The following is a 10654-nucleotide window of genomic DNA, read 5'->3' as shown; positions in this document are numbered from 1 at the left end:
GGAACTAGCTCTTGTAGACCAGGCTGGTCTCGAACTCACAGAGATCCGCCTGCCTCTGCCTCCCGAGTGCTGGGATTAAAGGCGGGCGCCTCCACTGCCCGGCCAGTTTTTTTTTTAATTTTTTTTAAAATTTATTTATTATGTATATAGTGTTCTGGGCACCAGATCTCGTTATAGATGGGTGTGAGCCATCATGTGGTTGCTGGGAATTGAACTCAGGACCTCCAGAAAAGCAGTCAGTTCTCTTAACCTCTGAGCCATCTCTCCATCCCAAAAAGTTTTTTCTTTAGATTTACTTTTTATTTTATAAGTATTTTGCTTGCATGCATTTCTTTGTACCAAACTCATGCCTGGTTCCTATGGAGGTGAGAAGAGGGGGTTAGATCCCTTGAAACTGAAGTAATAGATGGTGTGAACCACTATGTGAGTGATGGAATGGAACCTGGTCTCTGCGAGAGCAACAAGTGCTCTTAACCTCCAGACATGTGCTGTGCCGTGCACAGGCCCACATGAATGCACACATATGTGCACACTCATACACAAAAATCCATAAATGTCCTTAAAAACATTTTAAGGTCATAATGCATGTATCGGTGGCCTATATTTATAAAGAATCAGGAACATTTGTGTAAGGCCTTCGTTCACACCTCTTCAGTAAGACTCCATGAGGCTAGGTGTGAGGACTCCCTAAGTCTCTATAGGCCCTCGCTGTGCACCAAACCCCAGCAGAGGCAGAGTGCCTCAGCTCCTTCTAGGCTTGTCAGCGTTCACCGCTTGACCAGGTGGAGTTAGTCAGGGTGCTAACAAAAATTACAGGCTCTTGATTCAGATGGAAGGGTTAAATATATGTTCTTCCCTAGGTCCAATTGATAATAAATTTAGATGGGTTTCTTTTTTGTTTGTTTTTGTTTTTAAAGTCAGGGTTTCTCTGTAGCTTTGTAACCACCACCCAGCTAGATGGTTTCTTAAGAAATCCATGCCATGTGCTTATATTTTTTCAAGAAAATTACATCCTTGCCTAGCTCCTCCTCTGGCTTCCCGGGGAAAAGGAGTAAGTGCGCTGTCGTTTTATCTTGGGAGAGAGAGCTGTTTTCTAAGATGCAGAGAACTCAGCCACTGGGATCACTGTTGATGATTACTGCTTCATGGAACCTAGGTTTTTTGCACTTTTCCTTAGGTAGAGGAGATCTTCAAGAAGTCACCTTTCCTGGTCCCAGATGACAGCGTTAGCATCATGGATGGGTCTGATGAAGGTGGGACAGATGCTGAAATTCATACTGTGGGAAAAGTGGGTGGAGTCAATGGAAGATCCCGTTAAAGGGACTGGGAATAAGGATCCAGCAGGAAAGAAAGAGGAGCTAAGTAAATAGGGAGGGATAGGGCAAGGAGACAATGCTCTAGACATGAAAATTAGAAATAGAACAGAGAGGAAAATGCTCTAGAATGTAACCTTTTGTTTTTCTCTCCTTTTAGGCATATTAGCTTGGGTTACTGTGAACTTTCTAACAGGTAAATTAAATACATCTTGAAATTTATCTTTTAGCTTTAACTGGCTTTCACAGTTTTTGTTTATTTATTTTTACCAGGAGGGCAAAGTCTACTTCTTTCTTCCTATACTGTTCTTTCTTTGTTTTGGGGTTTTGTTTTTTGTTTTGTATTTGTTATTGTTTGGTTTTTTGAGACAGGGTTTCTCTGTAGCTTTGGAGCCTGTCCTGGAACTAGCTCTTGTAGACCAGGCTGGTCTTGAACTCACAGAGATCTGCCTGCCTCTGCCTCACTAGTGCTGGGATTAAAGGTTTGTGCCACCACCCAGCTGTACTTTCTTTAAAAGAAGGGGCTGGGCTGGAGAAATGGCTTAGAAGTTAAAAGCTCTTACTGTTCTTTCCATAGACCCTTGGGTACCTATAATTTCAGCTCCAGGCCTCTAACTTCTGGACAGCCACACTCATGTGTATATAACTACAACATACATAATTAAATTGAAAAAAACATCTTTTTTAAAAAAAGAAGACGTTAGGGAGATAAGCTAATTTTATAATCTGCTTTCAAGGCCTCAGCTTCAGCCAACCCTCTGAGTTTACCTTAGCCTGCAGCCTCTGGGCTCAGAGAGCAGTCAATCGTGACAAATACCTTTGGTGCACAAAAGCAGAGGAGAACCTCCAGACAGAGTATCTGGATGGCCTGGGTACTCATACCTTGATCTCATTAACAGGTCAATTGCATGGCCATGGCCAGGATACTGTGGGGACCCTTGACCTGGGGGGTGCCTCCACCCAAATCACGTTTCTACCCCAGTTTGCGGTGAGTCACTTTATTAAGGCCCTGTTGGCAACACACCTAAACAGTATCATGGTGCTCAGAAAGCGGCACCCTGTTTAGAGACGTCAGCTCTACCATGAATAGGCTATGTGGTCAGCGACTGAAGAAAGTGAACCTTCCCCATCTCTGATTTTGGGGGAGAGGGTTGTGGATAGTGGGAGTAAAATCCTAATAAAATTGCAGATGCTGAAGTCTTTTTGCTTTTTCTGATTTGCAGAAAACCCTGGAACAAACGCCTAGGGGCTACCTCACTTCCTTTGAGATGTTTAACAGCACTTTTAAGCTCTATACACATAGGTGAGGAGGGGGTAGGGAAGAATAATAGTTCACATTGTGTTACTTTCATAACTTTTTGTTACTGTATCTTATCAGCCTCTGAAAGTCTCTGCCAATCTCCTCCCTGTCTACTGAAACCTAAGTCATACACCAAACCTGAGAAACGTAGGAGGCATCCTCATTTTTGGCCTCAAAAGTATGTGATGTAAGAGTCAGTTTTTCTTTAGATGGGAGCCTCTGGAGAAGGCCCAGAACTCAGCCAGAGCTCCATACCAACTCCTGTGATCTGGGCTCCAGTGTTGAGAGAGCAGTCTGGAATTGATAAGAGCTAAACCAATGAGAGCTTTTTCTGGGGCTGGTTCTCAGGCTGGACCACCAGGAATAATCTATTCTTCGGCATCACACCTGAGCCATTTACTGCATATCCTTGATCCAGATTCCAGAGTCTTCTTTTATTGGTCACGTGAATAATGTGGCACAGAGACATGGGGCAAAGTTTCCATGTTCCAAAGGGAGTCAGAGAACCACGTCACATTTGAAAAAAGCAGCAGAGGGCTGAAAACATCCAGGACAGCCTGAAATCGGTCAATCCTCTATTTTGCAGTTACCTGGGATTTGGATTGAAAGCTGCAAGACTGGCAACGCTGGGAGCCCTGGAAACAAAAGGTTTGTCTTGAGTACCAGTTCGTGGCAGGAGACAGTGGGAGTGGTGCCAATTGCAGCTCGCCTCTTCCCTTCCTTGGCATTCATTCTGTGGAGCAAAGGGTTGTGTTGCATAATAGACACAAAAACGGCTGGTGCTGTGGTGTGTCCGTCACCTTGAGAGTGAGGGCTGCTCATATAGGGTAAGAGCCTGTGTCTGCAAGCCTGAAGCTCGGCAGTGTGGAGTAGGAACTTGTACAAGCCTTTGTCAGGAAACAAGGTCTGTTGTGTTTGCCAAGTGGAATGACTGAGCAGTTTCCTTTCTGTCTTCACATCTGGGCACAAGCAGAACTGGCTGCAGTCCCAGCTTTGTGATTGGGAACAAATCGTTGACCTTTCTGTGCCCTGGTCTTCACCTTAAACATGATTTCGGCATCTGATGCACTCCAGTGCCTTGCTCACAGTAAACTAGTACTGGGATGAGGACCACGTACCACTTCAGTTTACCAAGTATCTTTAATATCTCAACTACCAGTGGAGGAATGTTCCTCTATTAAAGAAAGAAACTTACATTACTATTTTCTTTATTTCTTTGGGATGTGATAAAAGTTATAAATCCTGCCAAATGTGCATATGCATGAAAATTTGCCTCTGATTTAGAGAGTTCACTACTACCACAGAGCCTGTGAAGAATCCATGTCACACGATGCAGCCAAGGAACCAGTTTCATAAGATTGTGAGGCCCAGATCCCTTGATGATTCCTTGCAGCCTGTGTGCTTCTTCTACACTCCCTGTCTCACACGCTTGCTTCCCTGTGTTGTGGTTCTTCCAGGAACTGATGGACATACATTTCGAAGTGCCTGTTTACCAAGATGGTTGGAAGCGGAGTGGATCTTTGGGGGTGTGAAATATCAGTATGGTGGCAACCAAGAAGGTGAGTGGTGTTTCTTCACCGGTTAAAATTCCCTTCATCGCTCATGGTCTGGAAGAGTCCTATAGGAACCTGTTCCAGAGCCCAGAGAGACTTACCATATTGGAAGCACTCACTGTTGATATGTTCAGAGGCCAGCAAGCAAGGCAGCAGCTGCTCTGCATCCTGTTCTGCCCCGTGGAGGAGTTGTAACCTGTCTGGTGCAGCAGTGTGATTCCTCTTTCAGATCCAGTGTATGCTTAACAACTTCAGTTACAGTAAAACTCAATTGAGATAAGAATCATTCATTTTAGATACTATAAAAGGCACAGACATTAAAGTAAAGGGGACATTGTGTTTTCCCAGAGAAAGAAACAAGCTTTCTGAATAATTGCTCACAAAGACCGTGAAACATAATGACGGCAGTAAGTACCACGGTGGCTGTGGCTGTTTTTGGTGATCACAGGTTAAGGGGAGGAGCTGCCGTGGACACGAACAGTGAGGTTGAGGAAGGTCATACATTTTTTTTAAGACTTCTAAAACTCAGCCACCTTTTTTGGTTTCTTCAGTTAATTTTATGTTTTTGTCATTTTTTGGATTTATTATTTTGGCCAGGCGGTGGTGGGCACGCCTTTAATCCCAGCACTTGGGAGGCAGAGGCAGATGAATCCCTGTGAGTTTGAGGCCAGCCTGGTCTACAAGAGCTAGTTCCAGGACAGCTAGGACTGTTACACAGGGAAACCCTATCTCAAAAAACCAAAATAAATAAATAAATAATTTATTTTTTATGTGTGTATTTTATGTGTTTTGCCTGCATGTTTGTATGAGCACTGTGTGTGTGCCTAATACCCATGGAGGTCAGAAGAGGAAGTCAGGTCCGCTGGGACTGGAGGTGCAGTTAGTTGTGAGCCTTCACATGGTTGCTGTGATCTGAACCCGGGTCCTCTATACGCGCAGGGAGTGGGGCTAGAGAGATGGCTCAGTGGTTAAGAACACTTGCTGCTCTTCCAGAGACTTGGGTTCAATTCCCAGCACCCTCATGATGACTCATTGGATGCCTCTTCTGGACTCTGAAGGCACCAGATAATGTGTAGTGCACAGATATACATGCAGACAAACACACACATAAAATAATAACATTTTAAACGAGCAGCCAATGTTCTTCATTAAGTCATGTCTTAAGCCTCCAGCTATTATTTTGTTGTGGAGGAAATTCCTGGGTTAGCTTGTTCAGCAGGTGCAGCTGTTTCTGCTGCTGCTTCTTGTCTTCAGTTTTTCAGACTTAGAGAACCAGCCATCCCTGCTCTCGTCTTCCTGGAGTGCCCTTTTCTCCCTGAATCTAATAATTAAGAGGGTCTAGTCAGTGCCTTTGTGGACAACTCCTATCTTGAATAACATGGACCCTACAGTACCTTCACGCCACCCTCAGATTGTCCAGCTGTTTCCTGAGCTCCTCCTCGTCCTTGCCGGGAAGGTTTAAGCCTAAACCTCAGCCACAGCCATGCTGCTTCCCCTGCTGCTGCTCACAGGCTAAGGTGCAGCCGCCTTGAGTTCTTGTTCTTCTCTCATTGACCCATCAACTTGCCACAGAAGGTGACTCCCGACATCATTTTTCTCAAGTGATAAAATTTCGCCCTGACAGGGGAGATGGGCTTTGAGCCCTGCTATGCAGAAGTGCTGAGGGTAGTACGAGGAAAACTTCACCAGCCAGAAGAGATTCGGGGAAGCTCCTTTTATGCTTTCTCCTACTACTATGATCGAGCTGCCGACACACACTTGATTGGTGAGTACATGCCTGGTTCAGGCCACGAAGGAAGCAAATGGGACTGTGCTGGGGAAGGTCAAGGGCATTAAAGGCTGTGCTGATTGGAGAGATTTACCAACTTTTCCAGTAGTGTTATACTAGCCACTAGAATGGAAAGGTGAAGACACTTACGGTCTTTGGGAAGTGGGAAATGACCTAATGTTCATAAAGTCTGTCTGTTTGAGGCAGGGTTTTACTATGTAGCCCAGGCTGGGATTGAACTATGTAGCCCAGGCTGGCCTGGAATTAGTAACCATCCCTCTTTCCCAGCCTTCTGAGTAACAGGGCTACACAGATGTGCTTCCATGCCTGACTTTGTATCTGGAGTCTTTTTGCATTTTTTTTTCAGTAATGGGGATGAATCTAGAACCTCTGCACACGTTAGGCAAGTGTTCTACCACTAAATTATATCTCAAGTCCCCTTTTAAACTTTTCATTTTGAGATAGATCTAAGTTGCCCAAGATGGCTTTGAGACGGATTGTGTACCCTGTGTAGGCCTTGTAATTGTGATTCCCTGCCTCAGCCTCTTGAGTAGCTGTGCTACCAGGACCAGCTTGCTTTATATCTTTATTACAAAACTGTATGTTAGCTGTTTTGTAATTATGACTAGATACTAAACGAGAGAGACGTTAGAGGGTTTCTTTTGGATCATGCTTTCAGAAGTTTCAGTCCATGATCAACTTCCTTGTTTCTGCCACAGTAAGGCAGAAAATAATGGTGGAAGGACTTAGAGGAGCAAAGTTGCTTACCCCATGGCCACCTGGAAGGAGGGAGAAGCAGAGGGCAGGGCCTAACTAGAGCCCTCAGCTACACCTTCCTCTTGACCCATGTGCCCCCCCAAGCCCCACCTCCAAAAGTTCCCATTACCTCCCAATTGTATTACCAAGTTATGAATACATCTATACCTTAATTGATGAAGGACATCCCCATGATTCAGTCACTTCTCAGTTGGAGACCAAGCCTTCAACACATGAGCCTATAGGAGACATTTCCTATCCAAATCATAACAAATTGAAATACAGTAAATGCATGTATTGCTTTCATGGTTTGCCAAACCTTGCTATGTATGTACCTGTGAAACCTTCCCACATGCAAGATATTATAGCCATCACCCCAATTTCCTGATCTTTTAGGGTTTTTTCCTTTTCATAGAAGTTGTGCTTTTTTAGGTGTGAGTACACACATGATCTGTCATGACTCAAGAGAAATGATTTGCTACCCTGCTTACTATAGTTTCTAATTCATGTGTGTGTGCCTGCATGACTTTCAAAGTACTATGTGTGTAGGTGTCTACAGAGGCCAGAGGGCATTGAATCCTGTGGGACTAGAGTTTCAAGTGCTTAGGAGCCACCTGATGTGAGTTCTGGAATTGAACCTGAGCCCTCTGCAAGAGCAATAAGTTCTCTTAACCACTGAGCCATCTCGCCAGCCCCTCCACCCCAACTAAACTTTTAAATGAACCTAGATTTTTATTGTGGTTAAATATATAATACAAAGTGGGTAACATGCACTAATCATCAATAAACAAAATAGACAATGTGGATTTGTATTGTACAGATATCATGTTTATATATCAGTCTTTTATGTTGGGAAGTGTATATTTCCAGTTTTTATTACTATATGTCACTGGGATAAATGTCCTTGTTTCCTTGACGTTTTGACATAGCTATTCTGCTTCATTTTAGATTATGAAAAGGGCGGTGTTTTAAAAGTTGAAGATTTTGAAAGAAAAGCCAGGGAAGGTAAGTGTTAGGAAATTCTTGAAGTTGGGCTGTTAAGTATGGCTGCCAGTGCAGGGCCTTCTGGGACTTCTGAGCCTTCCAGTCTGCTGGAAGATGCTTTAGGCGCTGTCAGAAGAATATGGGGATCTAAGACACTTCAGGGAAATAGAAAAACAAACTGTTTTTCTGCGACAAAGTCTTAGATAGCCCAGGATGGCCTCACATTTGTGGTGTAGCTGAGGATAACCTTGGATTCTGTTTTGGTTTCATTTGGTTTGGTTTTTTAAGACAGGGTTTCTCTGTAGCTTTGGAGCCTGTCCTGGAACTCGCTCTGTAGACCAGGCTGTCTTCAAACTCACAGTGATCCACCTGCCTCTGCATCCCGAGTGCTGGGATTAAAGGCATGCACTACCACTGCACCCTGAATTTTGATCCACCTCTCAAGTGCTAGGATTATAGGCATGAGTTGCTGTGACTGACTTATGTGATAACAGGGATGGAACCCAGGCTCATGAGGGCTAGGCCGTCATTCTAACACCCAAGCTAGCTATATATACATGCAGCCTGGCCCGCTCACTCGCTCTCTCTCTTCATTCTAACAACACCTGAGTTAGCTATACACTCAGCCTGGCATATATTCTCTCTCTCTCTCTCTCTCTCTCTCTCTCTCTCTCTCTCTCTCTCTCTCTCTCTTTCTCTCTCTCTCTTCCTCTCTCTCTCTCTCTTTGTGTTAGAATAGGTTTATCAGCAGTAATAAAGAACTGAGCACCTTGAGAGCACAAATGATCTTTTCCTGTGGCCACAAGAGAGAGTTACATTATAGTTTCTTGTCCGCTGGGCCTCAGTTGAGTGACTACAGTATGTCATAGAAATTTGAAAAGCAGGTTGCTGAAAGTATAGTTCAGGTGTTGAGAATTTGCTTCGTATGTGCAAGGCCCTGGGTGTGATTTCCAGCAGAGCCTTGCCCCTGCTTACCCCACATCTATAACTGGTAAATAAGCTAAGACACATGTAAAATTTTATTTTTTTTTATTTTTTTATTTTTTTGGTTTTCCAAGACAGGGTTTCTCTGTGTAACAACCGTGTCTGTCCTGGAACTCATTCTGTAGACTCGGCTTGGCTTGAACTCACAAGATCCACCTGCCTCTGCCTCCTGAGTGCTGGGATTAAAGGCATGTACCACCACACCCAGAGAATAGATGATTTCATACTGGAAATGTGCAGGCTCTAAAGAAGCTGTGGTCTTGTAGAAGTAACCAGTACACAGATGTATACAGTACACAGTAAACAGTAGACAGGCTAGTCTACAGGAAGCCCAGGTACCAACTAAATGGAGACATTTTTGCTTACTCAACCCTACCTACAGCTCGAGAAGACCCTACATCTCTTTGTTGCAAACTTGTATGCTGTTTTCTCTCTCACTTTCAGTGTGTGATAACTTGGAGAGCTTCACCTCAGGCAGTCCTTTCCTATGCATGGATCTCAGTTACATCACAGCTTTATTAAAAGATGGCTTTGGCTTTGCAGATGATACCCTCTTAAAGGTAAGAGAGAGCACTGGATCTTACAGTTGTCTGTCTTGTTGCTTAGGGTAAGAACTTGTCTGGCGGTCAGAGCAGCGGGTGTTCTTGTTTGGGCTGAAGCCAGGGCACCCTGCTAGATACCACAAACACATGAAACACCTGGATGCAGTAATAGTCTCTGAGGCATGGTGTCCTGTGGACACAAGACAGAAAGACTTGAATATATTCAAGTCACATTGTTTATGAAACCAATTTAGAACTCAGTGAGAAGAAGCATTGAGAAAGAGATGGGGAAATAAATATCCGGAATACAGTGCAAGCCAGTTGGAAGGGCTGTGCTTCCTGAATCCTCATCTTGACTTTGTGTGCCCTCACCTGCCACTGATTTATGGTTGTTAGAACTTAAACTGAAGTTTGATCAAGAGAGCACAAGATAAAAAGCAGCTGGGGTCATCATCACACACACTTGTATTCAGAGGCTGTGAGGCAGATGAACCTTGCCTCATCTTGCACAATGATGTTAACACATATGGCTGACTTCAATGTCTCAAGCATATGTAGTGTATCCTGTATATTCTACGTCTGCTGGATACTGAGTCGAATCTCTTCTAACAGCTGTATGCAGCTTGAGGACAGAGATAACATTTTAACCATCTTTGTAAATATAATTTGCAATCAATAGTGGTATAGAAAGTAAAAAGATAAATGATATGAAATTCATAAGATAAATTTTAGAGGGGTTGGAGAGATGGCTTAGTGGTTAAGAACACTTGTTGCGGGGGCTGGAAAGATGGCTCAGAGGTTAAGAGCACTGGCTGCTCTTCCAGAGGTCATGAGTTCAATTCTCAGCAACCACATGGTGGCTCACAACCATCTGTACTGAGATCTGGCACCCTCCTCTGGTGTGTGGGCATACATCAAGGCAGAATGTTGTATACATAATAAATAAATAAATAAATCTTTAAAAAAAAAAAAGAGCACTTGTTGCTCTTGCAGAGGACCCAGGTTTGGTTCCAGGACCCACATGGTGGCTCACAACCACCTGTGACTACAATTCCAGGAGATCTGACGCTGCCTTCTGATCTCGTGGGTACTAGGTACACACATGGTACACATACATACTTGTAGCTGAAACACTGATACACATAAAATATACAACTTTTATTTGTTTGTTTGCTTTATTTTTGTTTTTCAAGACAGGGTTTCTCTGTGTAGCTTTGGAGCCTGTTCTGGAACTTGCTCTGTAGACCAGGCTGGCCTCAAATTCATATAGATCTGCCCGCCTCTGCCTCCTCAGTGCTGGGATTAAAGGTGTGCGCCACCACTGCCTGGCTATAGTTTTTTGTTTTGTTTTGTTTTTTTGGTTTTTCGAGACATGGTTTCTCTGTGGCTTTGGAGCCTGTCCTGGAACTAGCTCTGTAGACCAGGCTGGTCTCGAACTCACAGAGATCCGCCTG

At 43.9% G+C, this 10654-nt stretch overlaps 1 protein-coding gene across 1 annotated transcript in view; it reads left to right on the top strand.

Annotated features, from left to right (window-relative positions):
* Entpd5 (ectonucleoside triphosphate diphosphohydrolase 5) overlaps window positions 1-10654 on the top strand; it is a 25552-nt gene that overhangs the window by 11000 nt on the left and 3898 nt on the right. The window contains exons 5-13 of the mRNA XM_013345985.2: window positions 1178-1253; window positions 1474-1509; window positions 2213-2301; window positions 2537-2616; window positions 3200-3261; window positions 4071-4172; window positions 5791-5931; window positions 7639-7695; window positions 9103-9218. Of these exons, the coding sequence (XP_013201439.1) occupies window positions 1178-1253; window positions 1474-1509; window positions 2213-2301; window positions 2537-2616; window positions 3200-3261; window positions 4071-4172; window positions 5791-5931; window positions 7639-7695; window positions 9103-9218 (759 nt within the window). The remainder of the gene's footprint in view (window positions 1-1177; window positions 1254-1473; window positions 1510-2212; window positions 2302-2536; window positions 2617-3199; window positions 3262-4070; window positions 4173-5790; window positions 5932-7638; window positions 7696-9102; window positions 9219-10654) is intronic.

Source organism: Microtus ochrogaster, chromosome 1 (genome assembly GCF_000317375.1).
Source record: "Microtus ochrogaster isolate Prairie Vole_2 chromosome 1, MicOch1.0, whole genome shotgun sequence".
In the NCBI taxonomy this organism is placed as follows: Eukaryota; Metazoa; Chordata; class Mammalia; order Rodentia; family Cricetidae; genus Microtus; species Microtus ochrogaster.
The sequence above is the reverse complement of the archived record's forward strand: the minus strand, read 5'-3'. Positions and strand labels throughout refer to the sequence as shown.